The following is a 21,361-nucleotide window of genomic DNA, read 5'->3' on the forward strand; positions in this document are numbered from 1 at the left end:
CGGGTCTCGCGCTCCCGGGCGCGTGCCGCCAGACTGTACCATTACAGCGCAGCCGGTGTGAGCGGAGAGATTTTTTTGCAGACCTCCGAGAATCGGACGGACGCCCTCTCCCTGCCCTCCTCGGAGCAGCAGGAGTGCAAAAAAAAACGTGCATTCGGTCGAGGCTGTTCCTGTTACTATCACCGTAGCGCTGATTTAGCCAATCTCTTAGCTGTGACGTGTGGAAGGCTGGATTCACGGCTGGCTCATAATATTTAACACACCCACCGAAGGCAGGAGCCGCAGCACTACGAGCCCGAGCAGTCCTCGGCATTCAGCAGCAGCCGAGAGGGGACCTCTGCACCTGCCAAAGACTTCTCTCTCCCTTCCTCCTCTGCCTCTGGACTCCTAGCTCTCAGGGGGCCATCAGTGCGACCAGGGCGCGGGGGGAGCCTCGAGAGACACACCGATTTTTCTGCCTGTTGTTTGTGCCAAGCGCGCGAGGGGGAATGTGCAGCGCTGCCGCGCGCCAGCCCGCCGCCACCGCAGCCGGGAGGAGAGAGCCGCGCGCCCACCGGAGTCAACACCGCGCGCGCTGAGCACCGGGCGCGATGGATGCCCAGCCGGGGTGGGAGGAAGCAGAACACAAGCCGGCCTTTTTCTCTCAATGTTTGTGAGGGATTCGCAGAAAAAAAGGGGCGAGCCGCCTGCTGCACCCAGGAGCGGTTCACGAGACATGTGGAACATCTGTCAACCGGGGACGAAAATACTGGATTTTTTTTATTTATCTCCTGACTCCTTAGGTAAAGCGGTGATCCCATTTCTCCCTGCCGGCCTTTCAAAATCCTGAAAAGAAACAAATGGATGCATCCCTCCATGAATAAGAGCGCCCTGCTTCGTAATTCAATATCTTGCACGTGTGTTCGTTAATTAGATCTTTTCCTTTTTTGATGCCAATTTTATTGCTCTGCTAGTGCCAATTATTTGAGAACCGAACCATATGAGTACTTACCGTCTTCAGATTATTTATTTCCTGAAATATACGAAGATAACTTTATTGACTTAAATGATTTATATCTATTTTTTTCTCAACACAAAGTAAGGCTTTTTCTGTGAAAGAGCTTACATTAAGTATATATTTAAAAGAAAAAAAAGTCTTAATTTATTTGCAATCCTGGAAATGAAAATGATTTTGGTGCGCAAGTTCAGGGTGCTGATCCTGATGGTCTTTTTGATAGCCTGCACGATGCATATTATGATCGACCTACTACCAAAGCTGGAGAAGCGCGCGGTGGGCACGGACGCCACCGCCGGCTGCTCGTGCGCCCACAAGCCCAGCGAGGAGGCGCAGGGCTGGGGCAAGCAGAGGACTAAGAGCGGGGCTGAGTCGGGCTGGCCCAACAAGCACACGCTGCGCATCCTGCAGGACTTCAGCAGCGACCCCAGCTCCAACCTGTCCTCGCACTCGCTGGAGAAGCTGATGGGCGCCCTGGAGAAGGGGGAGGCCTTCAAGAGGCCGGAGCCCCTCGGCCTGGGCAGGGACCTGAACCAAAAAGAGCTCATTCAGGACGGAGGTGCCAACAAGGCGCACGCAGACCCGGGGTACTCGAGGCTGGGGGCGCTCTTCGAGCACCCCCTCTATAAGGTCAACCTCCCGGACCTGACCGAAGACGACGTCTTGTTCAACGTCAACAGCGACATAAGGTTCAACCCCAAGGCAGCTGGGAACCAAGAGTGGTGAGTGGCAGTGGGGTTTGAGGGGTGTGACGGTGCATGGGGCCATACTGACGGGAAGCGAAGGATGTTGGGGTCCTTTATTGCTCGTAATGCAAAGTTTTCGATGTTCAGGTAGACTAGACTGCCAGCTGGGCCGGGATGTAACCCGGCAATCGAACGGATAGATAGGAAGACGGACCTACAGCTAGATAGAGAGATGCAATATAAATAGATATGCATAGACATACATAGACAGGTAGAAAGACAGACTGATACTGAGATAGCTACATAGAGACAGAAGGTAGGCAGGCAGCAGTACATAGAAAACCAGATAGATAGACAGACAGAGAGACAGACAGATAGACAGATAGTTCGATAGACAGATAGATAGATAGATAGATAGATAGATAGATAGATAGATAGATAGATAGACAACAGACAGACAGGCAGGCAGATGGGTAGGTAAGTAGGGAGACGGGTAGCCTCAACGACTGATACATTGGAAAGGTGGCATGTTCAGCCTGTCAGTCACATAAATGGATACATTTACTCACTTTGCATTTTCTTTCAATTGCCTCTGGGCATTGAACACCTCAATCCTGGAGGCATGGGTAAGATGCCGGTAGAAGCAGCCCACAGATAAACCTACTCAGTTTTGCCCCCACAGGCAAAGCATGTCCGCTTCCACCTTCTCCACCTATCAACAGCACCGTAAACTTAATTTCTCTCTAAAATAATAGTAATTTGCGATGTTTAGACATCCTTTCCTATGTCACCTGCTGCACATACTGCAGAGTCCTGCTGACAAGGAGCACGTACCGTGCTGTTAGGTCATTAAACCGCAGCACGCTTTGACATGTCTCAGTATTAGACGGAAGCAAGTGTGTGTGTTGGCGAGAGGTTGCCATTCACCGGGGTGAAGGAGCCGGGGGCAGCGCGCACACTCGCCCCATTGACTGTCTGAGCAGATGGTCCTTTTCCCAGCCGAGCTTAAGGACTCTTGAGCTGGCGGGAAAGAACTGCCCGTGGAGGGATCGTGGCCTCCACGACCACCTGCCTCGGCCCTCCCTGCCCCGAGCCCCCGAGGTCATTACAGACACTTCAGGCGGCGGCTGCAGCGTGAGGCCGAGGCATCTCCACTCCAGCCAGGCGTCTCATGAAGGAGGCGAAGGACACTGTTTAACCCGCACGTGTCTCTCAATGCTGTCTAAAGTCAATAGCCGAGAGCACCGGGGCCCTCCCAGTCAACAGACGGAGCCATTAAAGTCTGGCACGCGGCACCGGGGCGCGGGCACGAGCATCGCACAGGCCGAGCTTGTGCTCGCGCCCGGAGTGTACTCAGCGCCCTTTTAAATCGCCGACCTTATGTTTCATTTGCGTGTCAGTCCTTGAAATCTCGCCTCCGCTTTGCAAGGCCACGTGCTGCATGCATTAAAAAGTTGTTCCCATGGCAAACAAAACATTTGTAAAAGCAGAGAGATCCGGAGGGGCTGAAAGAAGAGTCTCTGGTACCACGGACGGCCCTCTCTTGCAAGCCGAGGAAGATGATAGTGTTGCCCGTCAGAATTTACCTCATTGTGACCCCACAAAAATCATCTGTTAGTTGGAGAGGAGTCCCCACAGTAAAGAGTGGTTATTTCATTATATGTTCATTGATGCTTAGTGTGAACCATGGCAAGGCCTGCTCAACAGTTCATCCTTCTGATGTCCATAATGGGAGGACTCGTAAATTCTGTAATATCAAAAGCTGCTCTTTAGATCACATGCAAATGGTGTGACTGCAGTATTAACTGCTGCAATAATTAACAGGCCCCGGAAGGCAGACAATACAACCAGTATCTACCAACCAGTATCTACCGGCAAGAGGATTTCGAATATTACAGGCATGGTTTCATATGACGACACGTGTCACTCACTTTTTCTAACGGAGGTTTCCAGGCATCTAAGGTTTCTCTGCACCAGCGCACTTTTGGACTAGCCCACGAGGCTCTCTGCTCCAGCTGCAGTAAACTCCTCGCCGCACCCGCTTCGCGGGTGCCGCTTCGTCGGAGGGATTGTGCGTCTGCAGCGGCGCGGGAGGACAGGCAAGGCGGCAAGGCGGTAAGGGGCGCGAGGCACCGGCGGGGCTGCGAGCGTGCAGGGACTTCGTTTCCCAGAAGTCCCTGCGAGACCAAGGAAGAGCTTCCGGTCCGCTCTCCCCGCCGGCCCGCCCCCCGCCCACCAAAGGATTTTAAAAGTCTCCCTGCAACCCCCACTTTGTGTGTCACTCACTTTTTCTAACGGAGGTTTCCAGGCATCTAAGGTTTCTCTGCACCAGCGCACTTTTGGACTAGCCCACGAGGCTCTCTGCTCCAGCTGCAGTAAACTCCTCGCCGCACCCGCTTCGCGGGTGCCGCTTCGTCGGAGGGATTGTGCGTCTGCAGCGGCGCGGGAGGACAGGCAAGGCGGCAAGGCGGTAAGGGGCGCGAGGCACCGGCGGGGCTGCGAGCGTGCAGGGACTTCGTTTCCCAGAAGTCCCTGCGAGACCAAGGAAGAGCTTCCGGTCCGCTCTCCCCGCCGGCCCGCCCCCCGCCCACCAAAGGATTTTAAAAGTCTCCCTGCAACCCCCACTTTGTGTGTCACTCACTTTTTCTAACGGAGGTTTCCAGGCATCTAAGGTTTCTCTGCACCAGCGCACTTTTGGACTAGCCCACGAGGCTCTCTGCTCCAGCTGCAGTAAACTCCTCGCCGCACCCGCTTCGCGGGTGCCGCTTCGTCGGAGGGATTGTGCGTCTGCAGCGGCGCGGGAGGACAGGCAAGGCGGCAAGGCGGTAAGGGGCGCGAGGCACCGGCGGGGCTGCGAGCGTGCAGGGACTTCGTTTCCCAGAAGTCCCTGCGAGACCAAGGAAGAGCTTCCGGTCCGCTCTCCCCGCCGGCCCGCCCCCCCGCCCCAATCACCAACTACATAACGCCATACTACTCCCCCAGCGCGGGACGCAGCCCGGACGAAGACTGGGCAAAGACAGGGCCGTTTTAGGCCGTTAGAGGCTGGTAGAGACTGGACTGGGCCACCCCCCTTGGTTCCGTATAGGGTTGTCTGCCCTCAGACTGTAACTGTAGTGAGCACCACACAGAAACTGTAACTGTAACGCATTATGTGTACTCGGGGGAGTCGTAGTAAGACTGCGATGGGGTTAACTAAGCCAAAAGGCACTCTGGACGATTTTCTCGTTAAGACAAATTTGGCAATAGACGCCGAGATCACTAAAATGCAGAAGAGGGTTTCAATGGAGTTAGATGCTGCACGCAGGCTTTCCCAAACATTTGCAAACTCAAAAAAATCCTCCCTGGGAAATATTGCGTTCGCTGCATCTCCCCAACAGGTGGAACGTCCGCCACCTCTGGTGATCCAAGTTGAGGTCCATCATTCTCCCACTCTCCCTTCTCCGCCACCAATAGACTCCTCATTTATTTTTTCCCCTATGACCACCCAACCTAGTGAGGGTGATCCACCTAACGAACAGGGAAATCCCACCATTTTGTCGCTTAAAAGTGTCCCCTCCTTCTCGGTAACAAAAAGTACAAACCCAGCTAGTCAAGCCTTGAAGAAGAAAAACAAAATAAAATCCGCTTTTGCTCGAAAGAAAGCCAAAGTTGCTAGGCAGCAGTTTTTCAACCGTAGAAGATTTTTACACAATGAAGGGGACCCTAAACGAATATCACCCCCAGTTATCCATCAAATAGGTGGTGATAGTAACCTCATTACTGTCCCTATGGGAGAGAATCTTATTATCCCTGAAGATAACCTTACACTGGGAGGGCCAAATGAAGCAGGGAGGGAAAAGGATAAACTGGGCAACGATGAAGACTTTCTTCAGACAGTCTGGGTCACCTTAAAACAATTATTGACACCTTTCGAACTCAGACTGTCACGCATCGAGAACCACCTATTGGAAATGGACAAAACATTAGTATCTCTAGCCACGCTCAGCTTAAAACAGCTAGAAGTAACACATCCTCATATTAATGAGAGTCCATCACTGGCTAGAAATGATGTTATCCAATCTCCTTTAGCCTCTAACATTGGCACCAAAACAGCGACAGCATTTAAGGAGGTCCATCCTGCCCCGTTGACTTCGACTGCAATTTTACCTCCCTCTTCATCCAAACCCACTCCGATCCCTAAACCTAGGACACTTGTCAATGTTGCTGACAACCCCCCAAAAATAGAGGAAAAACCACCTAAAAAATATCTCCAGCCCAAACCCCCTTCTAGAGTTGAGCAGAAGGTCAATAATCCCATTACCCCTCTATTAGAACACACCCTAAAATTATACCCAAACCATCAGAATTTCCGAGGAGGCTACATTGATCTTCCCCCTGAGGTTGGGCCCTATGTGGCTATTTTGGCAGGGGTACCTCCGCTTGCCCCTGAGACTGTGGAAACCCAGTGGTCCTTAAAAAACAAAGTGATCCACTGGCTAAATACCAATAGGCAGATTCCTCATACCAACAAGAGCAGGGTATTAATGGTCAGGAGAGTCCCCTGGGTGGGCCGTACCTACAAATCGATACCAGGAGACTGCATCGTGGTGTCTTTTGCGGACCCTCATACGGCCCATCTCATTACCACATGGAACCAACACATGAACGTTGAACAAACTATCGTCACCAAACCCCTAACCTTTTTCTACCCTCCAAAACAGCTACCAGAGTGTCCTGGGGCTTGGACCATAGTCCACAACCATAACTGGAGGGGACAGGGGCAGCGATGGCAACCTCCTAATAATTGGTGGGAGGGTGCACCCACCATGAATAGGTTTGGATGCTTAGACCAGGTGGATTGACTGGGAACAGTCGATCAAACACTCCGATCAAGTGATCAAAATCATGCAAAGATTGATAGTAATAGTAACACATTCCTACCCATTGCTAACAACTTGCCCCACTTGATGGCGGTTTCACCACCCTCTCACCAGCACCCGCCCCCTGTGCGAGTCACACAACACCTAGACATGGTCGCTTTGCAAGATCAGGTAGAGGTAATGGAGAGTGAGGGCCACATACAGCAGGTAGAAAATGAAGAGAAACATTCACTATTATCATGGAATGTAGCAGGACTGGGCAACAAGATCAACCATATACCTTGGCTGGAGACTGTCCAGAAGCACGGTATACTCTGCCTACAAGAAACCTGGCTTGTAGAAGAAAAGCATATCATGGGGTATCAAACATTTCATACACCTGCTGCTCCCTCTACCCATGGCCGCAACAAAGGGGGTCTGTGTATATATATGTCAAATGTGGGGGATACAAAAGTGCTTAATTTCCACTCTGACCAATATTTTCAAATTCTGTCTTTTAAATGGGGCTCTACACAAAAGGTCATACTGGTGAACTTTTATAATAACATGCCATTACATGAAATGGAATCTACTTTAAATAAAATGTTAAACTGTATCCATAAAGTGAGGGATCGAAATGTAGGAGACCATACAGTTATATGGGTGGGAGACTTTAATTGTGCGGTCTGCCCACTTTCTGAGTTAGGTTTGTGCGGCCTTGCAGATCGTGATGAGGACTGTCCTTTTCATTTCTCACACACTAAGCTGGGGTCTCTCCTTAACAGTATTATGTTCACTTTTGACCTCACTTTTGTTAATCAGGCATGTTCTCCTCCTGTTCCCTTTGCCCCAACATACAATGGAAGAGGTTGCGAAACTACAATAGATTTTGCACTGATATCCCCCATTTTGCCCAATTTTATAACTTTCTGGGAGATAGGGGATGATCCAATGAGCGACCACTACCCGATTATTTTTGGGTTTAGACTTCCACTGGAGAAAGCAAAGGAATTTAGTGGCCGACTGTATCCATTGGAGGTGACCTTAACAAAGATAAATGGTTACGTCCTTAAGTGGGAGAAGTTGAACCCCACAATCTTCTTCCATAATTTAATATTATCCTGTTCTGCAGATATTTTTGTCTGCTTGGAAGAAGATGTGGAACCTAAGGTGATTATGGCAGCTTTCACTAAAATACAGGAGTACATAAAAAGTGTTTTAACTAAGATCCACAAAAAGAAGGGGAAATGTGCTTCTGGGTGGTTTGACTCTGGGTGCACAGCTGCCTTAAAGAAACTGAAGAAAGCCTCAAACGCCATGCCGAAAAATAGGGCCCAGATCTCTGAGGCTAGACGAGAGTACAAGAGACAAATTAACCGTAGGAAATTAATGATGAAAAAGGAAGCCTGGGAAGCACTGGGAGAAGCTGCCAGGAATAAGGACACTAACCTTTTCTGGAAGGTGATCAGATCAGTATATAATGATAAACACACTGATAACTGCATAGATGTGGCTATTACAGCAGACCTTTGGGTGGAACACTACGGGAAACTTTATAGTAACCTACAGGGAAACAATACGAACCAACAAAAGGCACTTTTACTCCCAAATAATCCTACTCGAGAAAAGCAGCCAAGTGATCCCCCAGCCTTGCCGTATCCAATTGATCTGGTCTTTACCACCCTAGAAGTTGAACATGCAATCAGGGAAAGTCCTTCAGGGAAAGCTCCTGGTCCTGATTATATACCAGTGGATGCCTATAAAACAAATTTGGAATTTTGGGTACCCCTTTTAACGAACGTCCTGAATATGGGAAACAAATGCGGCCTAATTAACACCTGGTCAGATGCCATTGTAGTCCCCATCTTTAAAAAGGGAAACAGGGACGATCCGGCTTGCTACCGTCCCATATCCTTATTAGACGGTCTTATGAAAATTGCAGGAAGGATCGTACTAAAAAGGATACAGCACTGGGAGACGGAAAACAAGGTCATTTCGGATTTCCAATATGGATTCCGAAAGGGATTGGGAACCCAGGAGCAATGTCTAAACCTGTCCTTATTAATGTCAAAATACATTGAGGCTAAAAAAGGGGACTTGTATGTTACATTTGTTGACCTCAGCTCAGCATTTGATTGTGTTGATCATTTGCAGCTTTGGTCAACTTTGGAGCATATTGGGGTGGATCCCACTATTGTGACATTTATCAAGGAACTTTATAGAGATGCTGGTGCTAGGGTGAGGTTCGGGACCCAGGGGCAATGTACACAGAAATTTTCCATAAATAGAGGGGTCAGACAAGGCTGTATACTTGCGCCCCTTCTATTCAGTTTCTATATAAATTCTGTGGTAGACCATTTGATAAAGCTCCAGATTGACTATCCAGCCGTCAATGGTAGGCCTGTACCCATCCTATTATACGCCGATGATGCGGCTATTATGTCAAGGACTAGGCTAGGGTTGCAGAGAGCGGTAAGAGAATTTACGTCCTATATGGGGCAAAGACACTTGAAAGTAAACATCTCAAAAACTTTCTCTATGCCGTGTACCAGAAAGAGCAAAAGGCCACAATGCTCGATATACCTTGACGGACAAAGAATTGAGACCACAGACACCTTTTGTTATCTGGGGGTTGTCTTTGATAGAAAAGGAGCCTGGAAACATGCAGTTTCGGCTAGGAGGCTTGCTTTCACTCGTGCTATTGGTGCCCTGAGATCTTTTGCAACGAAAATTGGGGGCAAACCGACCGCTGAAATGATACAGATTTATCAAGCAAAGTGTGTAGCGACAGTTACCTATGGAGCAGGCTTATGGGGCTTTGAAGATGTGACCTCACTCCAGATTTGTGAGAATCTTTTTATTCGTTATTTATTGGGGGTGAGTAAATCTACTTCAACTTTTATTACTCACATTGAGACTGGCCTCAAATACCTCAGTGATTCCATAAAGCTGTCACCGTGTTTACTTTGGCATAAAATTTGGACCACCAGGGAATGCCAACTTAACAGAGAACTCATCACGGATTGCATGAACTTGGACGCTGTATCAAAAATAAAATGGTTGTGTCATGTACGATGGATGTTTGCCAAGATTGGCTGTCCTGAATATTATGATGACCCAGAGTCTTTAGAAAACCTGTCTAGGTCGTCCCTCAAAAAACTTCTAATTACCCACCTGGAGGGTGTTAGATGGGATACAGAGAAACTCAAAAATACCACCTTGAGTTATCAAAGAATTACTCCCACTGAAGGTCTGCAATTGTATCTCAGGACCGAAACGTCACCTTACTGTCGCATGCTTCTCACCAGGCTGCGTATAGGCACCTTCTTTCGCATGGTCACTTTCCCAAAACAAAATGAATGGACTGTCCCGAACCTAATTTGCCCATGTGATGACCACTCATCACAAAGCAATATCCATATTATGTTCTTTTGTGCCTTTTACTCTGCCCCAAGAAAACTGTACTTATTACCACTCTTAAAACACTGGGGCATAAGAACATGTAAAAACGCTTATGAAAAACTCCTACTCTTAGATGAGGTATATGTCACTTTTGTTGTTTCCCGTTTTTTAATGTCAGTGATGAAACATAGAAGTTCTATGATGTAACCCTTACATGTTTTTAACTTTTCCATACGTTTTTACATGAGGTTCACTATTGTAATTTCACCATTGACTTTTATTACTTGTAAAAATGCTTTATTGAGTTCTATAAATTCGTTGGGGATAAATTTTTAAAATTTGATGTGAAAATGTATTTGTATGCTTTTATGATTTTATCTAAAAATCGAATAAAGCTATATTTGAATTTGAATTTGGACACGTGTGTATGGTTCAGTTATGCCATATTCACATGTGCAGCTTCTCAGAAAAAAAGATAGACAAGCCACACATGTTGTCATGGAGTAAAGTGAACCTTGTGGTTAATTCTCCGACTTTGAAATTCAGAAAGAGGTGTTATTAATCTCGGCATCATTACTTGATCACACATTGTGTGATTATGGGCGACTTCCTTTATGCCTCGAATGGGAAATGTATGTGACTATATAGATATATAAAATGTTATATTAAATCAACTGCACTTCGTGCTGTCTATCACTGTACCAATTGTTTCTCCACGCCAATTTCCCATCACACTCTGGGATTCAGCAATCCAGCCACAACCAAATCCCTACAAACACACACAACACTGGTCCACAGACATGAACCTTGATTGACACTTTCCTGCTCGTATACAGAAAAAGTACTCCTCTATAAAGCGCGCCCACGAACACAAAATATAAATCAGTTTTTTATATTCCAGAAAGGCTTTTATGCACATCTCCCAGAAGTAGAGTATTTGATGTCCTAACAAGTAGCCCGCGGATCTGTCATCATTACTGTCGGTAGATTAGCTGCCTGCCGCACATGACTGCACCGGTTATTAAGGCCAGGCTTATAATCACATTTATCATTTAACAAAATCAATAATAGACTTTGTTGTAAGAGTGGGTTCGACAAAGAGGAATATATTGCAGACAAGTGGATTATAGTCTTATTCCATTTATATATTCATTCAAAAAAGGACCTTTTCAATTCTGAGTAATAGCTGACAGAACAACTGTGTAGTGTTACACCGGCCTCTAAGACTCACAATTGAACCCCAATCTTTTCTTTAAAGGTGTAGGCAAAGAATGATTAGTCAGACTCTGCCATTCACCTAAACCCAGGGGGACGCATGACTGCATGCTAATCAACTGAGAAGGAAACATGAAAGGGCGGGCGGTGTTACATTATTCCATATCATGTCTATATCATGTTTCAATGCCCTATAGGACACAAGGCTGGGGGCTGTGCCATGGGGCACTGAGGGGGAGGTGCCAAACATCTCTGCTTTTCTTAGAGGAGTGTTATCTTGTGTTTATAAAATATCGTCAATAGAAAATGTGAATATAAAATTATAAATCTAAACGAGGCTTAAAAAGACATTACATACGTTATTGTAAGTGGTAAATATTACTTAAAGAGTTAGAGGTAGAACGGTCCAGCAGCGCTTATTGCGGTGTGTTCAGCTACATTCAAACCTGCTGTCTTCTCCCTCGTTTGGTCCTATTATGATAGATAACTGCATGGAAAAGGAATTGGTCTTCGTCACATCCGGCAATCCAATCACCTGATGGCATTGGTACTTAGCAGGCTACTGCATAAACCACAGCCTTGTAGTAAACTGAAGGTAGGATGGTGAGGAAAGCAAATGAAGCATATAGAAGGCCCCGATATTAAGTAACCATTAAAGGGAAGCTACTTCGGGATTACATGTAATTAATAAAATAAATGTGGAGCTTTGATGGTTATGTGATGTATATATACTCTAAAACAATCTGATGTATTTTCATATCTGGGTGTGATAAGCTATCGGGGAGTTCTGTAACAGCAGAGTTGAAAAGTGCTGGCTGTCAGTGCAAGGTCCCTGATTTCCTATTGAATTAAAGTTTCACAGTTAAATAGGTACACATATGTGTAGGTTGTTCTATAAAGTGATAGATTAACCACACACTCGCCCCTTCACACACACAAACGTACTCTCTCTCACACACACAAACACATAAGCACGCAGAAACGCACACAAATGCACAAGCACAAACTCTCCCTCTGACACCTGCAAAAACACACCGAAATTGTCACCCATACCCAGAGATGTCAGCTTAAAAACGTCACATTGTGAGGAGGGAGTGGGGCCTTGGAGGAGGTGGAGGAGGTGGAGCTTAACCAAGAACTGCCAGAGAAGTAATTCAGCCCACTTACCATACCAACCCTGGAAGTTCACCCAGTGCACAGCTTTCTACCTCACCTTGCCTGCCATTATGGTGTATCCGCTCTTCACAGGGTGACCATGTGAAGAAAGCGCATATCAGATGACACATGGTGGCACTGTGTGATTTGGCCACATCTGAAGACACACTAAACTCTCCAACTGTCTCGCTCTCACACATACACACACACACACACGCACGCACTCATGCATGTATGCATGCAAGCACACACACACGCACACACACACACACACAGCAAATCAGTTTTATGAAAATCAAGCCTATGTTTTTCACTTATCTATACACTATGTCCATCATTTGGCATACTAGTTGTCAGTTTGTAGAGCATCCTGCCCTAATTACACCTATTATAAATACTAGGCTTTGGGTTAGGGAAAGCAATAGATATGATGTGAGTCAGCTCCTGTGGGGTTAACCTATACCATCAAAGCCTGTCTGGATAAAGGTGACAGGTTACGCTAATCCACTGGCCTTCTGAATGAGAAGCTTACTGTCAGACCTGTCATCCTTAGGGTGGTCTTCTCTCAAACCTTTTGCCTCTCCTCCTCCATTTTGCTAGACCTATTATTGTTGGTCTTAGGACTCTGAGCACTTTACCACTACCAACCAGTACTAAAGTGCATAGGGTATAGTCCGTATTGACTTGTTGTTTTTGTTTCATATTAGTGGCCTAGCCTTGCTGACAATAAACTGGCCCAAACCCCCTTTTTCCTACTTTTAGAAAGTTGGCATTTTCTTGTCTTAGCCATTTGGTGCTTGCAGCCTGTCTCTGATCACATAGCTGGGTGTGGTTGGACTTTGTGTATTTCTCCTAGACAACCACACACAATGGAGAGCTTAGATGTGACTGAATGGACAATTTACTGGCAAGATGGGAGAGAAGAGCTGGGCCCACTTGAATAGGCTGTGTCTTGTCTCCTTGCAAACTAACTAACAAACCCTGCATTATCACTTCAGCCAGCTTGGAGCCAGGGCAGGGGATTTAGGGGATTCTATGCACTTCAACACCACTGTCTAGAAGCTTCTCCCAACTTCCAGAACCATGGCCCCATGTATAAAATAAGGACCTCAGACACCAACTCTTCAGTACACTTCTGGACCTGTGCATACTCTGCCACTCTGCTGGGCTGCTGCTCTGAAATGCTGCTGCTCCAAAGGACTGTTTCCCTGCTGTGCTTACCTGCTGCCCTCTTGCCTGGGTAAGAAGGACTGAAGCTGAACCTCTTGAACCCAGAGTGACTACAAGGGCTAGTTGGCTGGCTCACCGATCAGAAGCGTCAGGGGCATAACAGACTTTCAACAACCTTGAACCCCGAACCTAGACTCTGTCATCGGTGAGTCCTGCCCTCTCAAGTGTTGCCACCATAGTCCTGGGCCCTTGGAAGTGGGGCCTGAAGGCGCTCCTGCCAAGCCCAGCTGTGGTCCTCATTGGAACCGACACAAAGTGACGGTGAGCCCCGCAAGATTCGCTGCACAGCTGCCAGCCTCATCGGAATCAATGCAGAGCGATGCCAAGCCCTTCAAAGCCTTGCTACACCTCTGCCATCTCTTCGGAACTGCCACAAACTGATTCAAGGCTCTGCCAAACTTTGCAACACAGCTCCCGGAACCGATGCAAAGCACTGCACAGCCTTGCTGCACAGCTCCTTGGAACCGACGCAAAGTGACACCAAGCCCCGCAAAGCTTCACCACACAAGTCCTCGGAACCGAAGCAATGCAACATCAAACTCCGCAAAGCCTTGCTGCACCACTTCCTTCGACCTAGCCTCAGGCAACATGCTCTCTTGCAATGCAAGGCAGACCAAGCACCAGAATTTAAGGTACTGTGTTCTGCGGACCTAGGTGGGTCGCTGTAGACGGCCAATGCCCCTTCGCTTTTAGCCTGAACTTGGTGCGGTCCGGCACAACCAGATAACCACAGTTGACACTTTGCACTTTTATGTGCTTTTTCATCGAATTTTTTAAAATTGGATATCTTCGGTTCTCCTGATTATATTTTTGTCTTTTCTTTTTTTAATTAGGCTCTATTTTTTTACCTGGTGTGAGATGTTTTTGTGTGGTGTTTTCACTGATTTAATGTGAAGTGTTGCACAAATACATTATATATAGCCTCTAAGTTTAGCCTGACTGCTTTGTGCCAAGCTGCCAGATGGTTGAGCACAGGTTAATTTGGGGTTTGCTAGCGCCTTACCCTGACTAGGATTGTGATTGCTTGCTGACCAGGGCTCTCACTGCAGTCAACAAGTAGCCTAATTTCTAACACTTACACAATCTCAACCTTGTGAGATCAGAGCAGGAGTGATATATCAAATGGCCTTGCTCTAATGTTAGAATGTTTCTGATTTATATTTTTTTTAACCTGTCATATTTTCCCAAAAAGTAGTTATACCGGCATTACTATTACCCTCATTGCAGTCATCATCTGGCATTATTAAAACATTTTCATATTTTTTGAACGAGATGAGATAGCAATAATGTGACATTCTTTAAAGTCAATGTAATTTAATTAAATGCCAACCACTGTCACTGGTTATCACAAAATTTAAGACAATAATATGAGTTTATTTTGATAAAGTGATCGTTTACATGCTTCACTGTCTACTTGTAGTTGTTGTGGTTAATTCACAAGGTTACCAACACTGCAATTATGGTAACTCATATGTAATGACTATCATCTGAAATCTGTATCTCAGCCATGTCTTTGTGCATAGTTGAGGCTCCAGTTGGCGTTTGAATGTGTTTTAGAATAAAGTGAGGTCATGCTGTTATAGTTTTGTTTACACAGATGTTAATCTCTGTGCCTTACTCCGGGCAGCCATTGTTGTGTAGGCTCTGACCTACTTTGGTTGTGTTGACACCTGGCAGCATGTAAAAGACTTTTTTTCTGAACTATTTCAGGCAAAATGAAGGCAATGAAGCAAATGAAGAAGAAGAATTTGTACCTACTGGAGAAACCTCTGTTGATTCCTATCCAAACTGGCTAAAATTCCACATTGGAATTAACCGGTACGAGTTGTATTCAAGACACAACCCGGCCATTGGAGCTTTACTGCAAGATCTTGTCAGTCAAAAGATAGCGAGTGTTGGTAAGTTTATGATAAATAGTGTGTTTTCTCCTTTAATAATTCATCTCAAAGTTGCTAATAACATTCGATGCCTCTGTAGTAGCCGAAACCAAAATGTTGATATTTGATGCATTAATGTCAGCAGAAAAACACAATGTACATTAGGTAAATAAAGAATGTATTTACATATTTCTCCCATTTATAAAAAAATAAATATGGCTTATGTTCTGAAGAATATGGTCATAAAGCGAAATGTGTAATCGTTTTTGTTTAATTTATACATGATGGCCTTCTGCAGGATGTCTTCTCGCGTTTGAAGAGTCCTGTCAATGCTTTACAAAGAGTTGTCAAGGTTTGTCTTTGAAACTTATAGTTAGAGTTCTTAACCAGTATGGTGAATAAGGTATATTTATTAATAAGAAAGGTGGCAGCTCAATTTTGAGGAATACTTGAGCGGTTTGGGCATTTTATCCACATTCTACAATATCTAAGAATTATGATCAAATTCAAGACATCCACATTAGTAATCAAATTGCTCCATTTTCAGGGAACTGGAAGCTGGTACATATGATAATGCACTCAGATCTCAGTCCAACACAAAATCAAGGTTCTAGGGCCGGTCCCACCAGGAAAGTGACAGGTTTTGTTTTAACAATGAAAATGTAGACTCTTTATTTATAATTGTGTACAAATGGAACATTTGTTGATTGGCAGTAAAAAGAGTTATGAGCCTCATCAGCATTACAAGATCTGCAAGAACACTTGTGATCACAAGTACTTCACCTATAAACTTTGTCTTCTTGAAAGTAGCTGAAATCTTTAGGCGAAATACCACGTGTGCTAAAAAAAAAATGTTCGCCTGGTCACCCCCATTTTGATGCTGAATTTTACTGCTGGTTTTTAGGCTCTGCACAATGGGGCACTTCTGTCCAGTACCCAGAGTATATGCTATCACCCCTTTAACTTGTAAGACCTGGTTAACCCCTGAATGGCCTATTTAACATTTCTATATGACCATAGTATATGGCGTAGAAACTACATGAAAAGTTAAATGCCACCCATGGACTGTAGCACTTATTGTGCTCCCCCTAATGTGCCAAGTAGAAAGATGGCTTCAGGCCTACCCTGTGTAGCTGAACAGCAGAAGTGTGAATCCTGCTGTACAGACCTGTTGGCAGGTAGGACAACCTGATTTAAAATAAAATACTAAATAAGTCACCCCCTAAGCACACCTTTCAGACCTCAAGGTATGGTGCCTAATACGCAAGAGGAGAACAAGTGTGAAATTGAAAATGGCATGTTCCATCAGTAAATGGACCCCAAACCTAGATTGTCACTGGTCAGACTGTATCTGGAACATAGGAAAAGTCACACTATCGATCCAATTTAACAGTAACATCAGATGTTTTATAAATACATGGGAAATGTAACTGTTAGAAACTTATATTTTCCCTACCTGAAGTGGCTGAAGGCCAATTTGCGGTAGCTCTCCAACCACTGCTCTCCCTGTACTTGGCCTGATTCAGGTGTGAAAGGGGTATGAAATCTGCTCCCAGAGCAGAGACCATGGCCTGGGTGTAGTCAGGTGTTTTTCTACCCTTTGAAAGAAGACCAGTTATGATGAACCCAAGAACTTCATTAATTTCAAAGGGGATCAGCCCTTTCACAAGTAAATGTCACAGAGACCTGGAGGAAGCAGTCTTTTGTGTCCCTAGTCAGGTTGGCATGAAGCTCAGTAGGACAGAAGCTACCTCTAGAACCAGTTTTGAGTGACCACAAAAGAGGGGACTGCTCATTACTTTGACCGAACCTTTAGGTGGGCACACATGCTGAACACGTTTTCCATATTGGATTTTAAGAGTGATGAGTACTGTGGGATTGTTCGCAGTAAGGCAAACAGGAACTGCTGAAACAGTGGGTAGGATGTCCCCTGAGAGCTTTTACCCCATTGGTTAGGGAGTAATAGGGAGCAAACAGGAGTCTCACCCACCCACAAACTGGTGCCAGGCATACTTGTGGTGTACCAAGGTACCATCCTCAGAACACATTCTGAACCTGTGGAAGATCACAGGAGGACTGGGGCTGCTTTGGGTGCCCAAAAAGAGCCCCCAAAGGACTAGGCTTGCTCCTTCGCGTACCCAGGGCAAAGAAGTGGACTCCAAGGGTCAGTTGTCTGACCGCCTGTGTGGCTAAAGGGACATATCAAGCTGCAAGAGGTCCTTTCCTGGAAATGCTGAGCTGACCAATTTTAGCTGGACATGAACTGGACTCTGCTGTTGTTCTCTTCTCAACATCCTTGGAGCCTGTTAGTGCTCCCTCTGTGGTCTTCTGGGCCTTATAAATGTGCTCCTGTGTTTGCGTACCAGAAGAAAGTTCAGAAACTTTGGAAAAAGTTTTCTCCTGAGCTGCAAAGGGACCTAGACGAAAAAAAGTATCTGACCTACGGTTCCACAGTATCAGATTGAATTTCAGCTTGATTCCGATAAAGACTCCCAGCACTTCTTAAAAATGACTAATCCTTATTCTGCGTCGGGCCTTAGAAAGCTTTCACTGACAACTCACCAAAGCTTCAGGGCTCTAGTAGGATCCACCTGCATCAAGTATCTAACCTATTGTTCCATAGCAGTGTCTACAGTTTCAGCAGCGGCCCACTCAGGGAGAATTTTTCACCCCAAAAGGTGACAAAGTCCTTTTCTGTGTTGGGTCTACTCTTCGAAACATTTTCAAACTTTTTGACTTCAAGACTTCAAGACTTCAAGACTTTAACCTGACCAAGGCACTTATTCTGTCCAACCAGGGATCAATCGGGGTTGGCCTCAAATCACACCTATGCACCAGTCTAGTGCTTGCATATAATATCAGTAGAACTTTGTGCTTTTTTGGTACTATTTTTCCTTAAATTTTAAAAATTCATATCTCTGGTTTCCCTTATTGAACTTTTGTCACTTTGGTATCTATTTCTGTAAATCATAGTGGGGTTTTTACTGTGTTGTGTCTTTGACTTTTTAACTCTTTTACTACTTCTAAATGCTCTACACCCGTAGTACACTTAGTACGGCCTGCGGGCCACCAGGGCCCAGCAGGCCTTCCTTGGCGGCCCGCAGACCTTGCGGGTAATGTGCCCATGGCCCCCCAGAGAGAGCGAGAGAGAGTGGAGAGAGAGAGAGAGAGAGAGAGAGAGAGAGAGAGAGAGAGAGAGAGAGAGAGGAAGAGAGAGGGAGAGAGAGTGAAGAGAGAGAGAGTGGAAAGAGAGTGGAGAAAGAGTAGAGAGGGAGACTGACTGACTGAGATACTGACTGACTGAGAGACTGACTGACTGAGAGAGAGATTGACAGAGAGAGGGAGCGAGAGACTGACTGAGAAAGAGACTGACTGACTGAGAGAGAGAGAGAGACTGACTGACAGAGAGACTGACTGACACAGAGAGAAAGACTGACTGACTGACAGACAAAGACTGACTGACTGAGAGAGATACTGACTGAGAGAGATAGAGAGATTGACTGACTGAGGGAGAGAGAGACCGACTGACAGAGAGAGACTGAGAGAGAGAGAGGGAGAGAGAGAGAGAGTGACTAACAGAGAGACTAACTGACCGAGAGAGAGACTAAGAGAGAGACTGACAGTGACAGGAGAGAGAGAGACTGACTGACAGAGAGAGAGAGAGACTGAAACAGAGAGAGACTGACAGACTAAGAGAGAGACTGACAGAGAGAGAGAGGCTGACTGACTGAAAGAGAGACTGACTGACAGAAAGAAAGAGACTGACTGAGAGAGAGACTGACAGAGAGACTGACTGACTGACTGAGAGAGAGACTGACTGACTGAGACTGACTAAGAGAGAGACTGACTGACTGACATAGAGACTGACTGACAGAGAGAGACTGGCTGACTGAGAGAGAGACTGACAGAGAGAGGGAAAGACTGACTGAGGGAGAGAGAGACTGACTGACAGAGAGAGAGAGACTGAGAGAGAGAGATAGACTAACAGAGAGACTGACTGAGAGAGAGACTTAGAGAGAGAGAGACTGACTGACTGAGAGAGAGACTGACAGAGAGAGAGAGAGAGACTGACTGACTTACTGCGAGAGAGACTGACTGACAGGGAAAGATAAACTGACTGAGAGAGAGACTGACTGACTGAGAGAGAGAGAGAGACTGACTGACTGAGACTGACTGACAGAGAGAGAGACTGACTGAGAGAGAGATGACTGACTGAGATAGAGAGAGAGACTGACTGAGACTGACTGAGAGAGAGACTGACTGACTGAGAGAATGACTGACAGAGAGAGAGACTGACTGACTGAGAGATAGATAGACTGTGATGGAATTAGGGTCGAAGTGCATATGAAGCTATGAAATGCCTCTTAAGATTGCTATTGTCTGCTAATAAAAATGAATTATCAAAATGTGCTCTTTGTAGTTAGATCTGCTTTTGAAGTACAGCATTGTCGCATTGTTTAATGTTTTGAAACAGGTTTGATTTTTTTTTTTACTCTAGCCCCAACTGACCCTGTCCCCCACTGACCCCACCCCTACCAGTGCGGCCCTCGGCCACAAACCACCCTGTAATTTTGGCCCCCCAACAGAAAGTTTGTGAGTACCCATGCTCTACCCATTGTCTGTACAATAAGCTGGTCTGGTCTGTGCCATAGCTACTAGGGGTTGGACGCAGGTTTAAACTACTGAAACCTTTGATGGACCTAACAGGTTGATGACTTTATTACTTGTGGTGTGCTCCCATCTACTCTAATTAATAAGTTGCTTTCATACACCAGGCTAAATCATGCACAATCGCCTTGAAAACACAAGTCCCACATGTTATTCATTAAAATCCTGTAATCAGTATTTCTGCCCCTGGATTTACCAATGTTCCTAGTATTGGTAATTTCAAGGGCGAGGAAACGTGGTAGAAAACTGCCAAGGTCCTATAGAGTCTGGTCTCATGGTAATTCGATTCTTCCCGACTGCATTACATTCTTGTTAATGTTCTCCCTAATTTAATTTTCATTATTCGAATTCTTTTGTGCCTGTCCTATCAATTTGTTGTTTAATGATTCTATAAAACATAGGTGATATATTGTTTCAAAAAGTATGAAGTGAAGAATACGTGATAGCTTGTAGATGGTGCTGTTTCAGATTACTGTAGTCTGTGCTTGCCCTGAGCATGTGAGGACTTGCAAGTTCTGACCTACTTTAGTGTTCGGATTTGACATCCTTTACAATAATCTTTTCTGAACTCTCCTTTTTTTAAACTCTGTGTTACATACCGAAAATTCAAGCAATTGACTACTTTTAGAAACAGCAGTTGTTTCAGTTGTATTAACAACATTGTATGTGTCAACATACCTGTTTGCAAGTCGATTTCCAAGAATATCGTGTGCTACCCTTGAAGGTTACAGGTGTTTCTATGTAAAATTTCACAGATAGCTAACTTTTCCTGATTTAAATCTTTGTTCACAATTATTTTTTTATGAAAGAATATTAGTTATTTTATGTATTGGAATTGCGACAGATCGAATAGTGGGATTGTGAGGGCATAGATGTGTGGTAGTTTTCACCGGGGGTTGCCTTGGAAACTCCTGAGATTTTTTAGTGACCAATGTGTCCCTGGGATGCTCAGCTGTCTTGAGAGTAACAACCCTCGGAGTAGACATACATGCACTTCTGTGGACCCTCCACTCACAGTGGCCCACAAAGAAGTGATGGACAGACATTCTGTGACATGGTAACAGAGAAAGGTGCATCACTTTGGGATCACCATGGGCTGCAACAACAATCCTATCCTACATCTCACAGTTCCTTAGCCCGCCCCTTTCTTGCCCGGGTAAGATTTTGGAATTATTTATCACACTTGCACTTACCATGTTTCTGTATTTGACCTACTTCCTGTGACTTCATCAGGGCAAAAGTCAGTGTGTTATGACGTCTTATGCTGTTCTAGTTTCAAGTGTCCAGAGGCATCAA

The 21,361-nt window shown here is 45.6% G+C and overlaps 1 protein-coding gene across 1 annotated transcript in view; it reads left to right on the forward strand.

Moving 5' to 3' along the window:
• Positions 1 to 259: 259 nt before the first annotated feature.
• FAM20C (FAM20C golgi associated secretory pathway kinase) overlaps positions 260 to 21,361 on the forward strand; it is a 327,251-nt gene continuing 306,149 nt past the window's right edge. The window contains exons 1-2 of the mRNA XM_078664903.1: positions 260 to 1,716; positions 15,231 to 15,418. Coding sequence (XP_078521029.1) covers positions 1,160 to 1,716; positions 15,231 to 15,418 — 745 coding nt within the window. The 5' untranslated portion in view covers positions 260 to 1,159. The remainder of the gene's footprint in view (positions 1,717 to 15,230; positions 15,419 to 21,361) is intronic.

The sequence above is a fragment of the Lissotriton helveticus genome, chromosome 10, assembly GCF_964261635.1.
Source record: "Lissotriton helveticus chromosome 10, aLisHel1.1, whole genome shotgun sequence".
Lineage (NCBI taxonomy): Eukaryota > Metazoa > Chordata > Amphibia > Caudata > Salamandridae > Lissotriton > Lissotriton helveticus.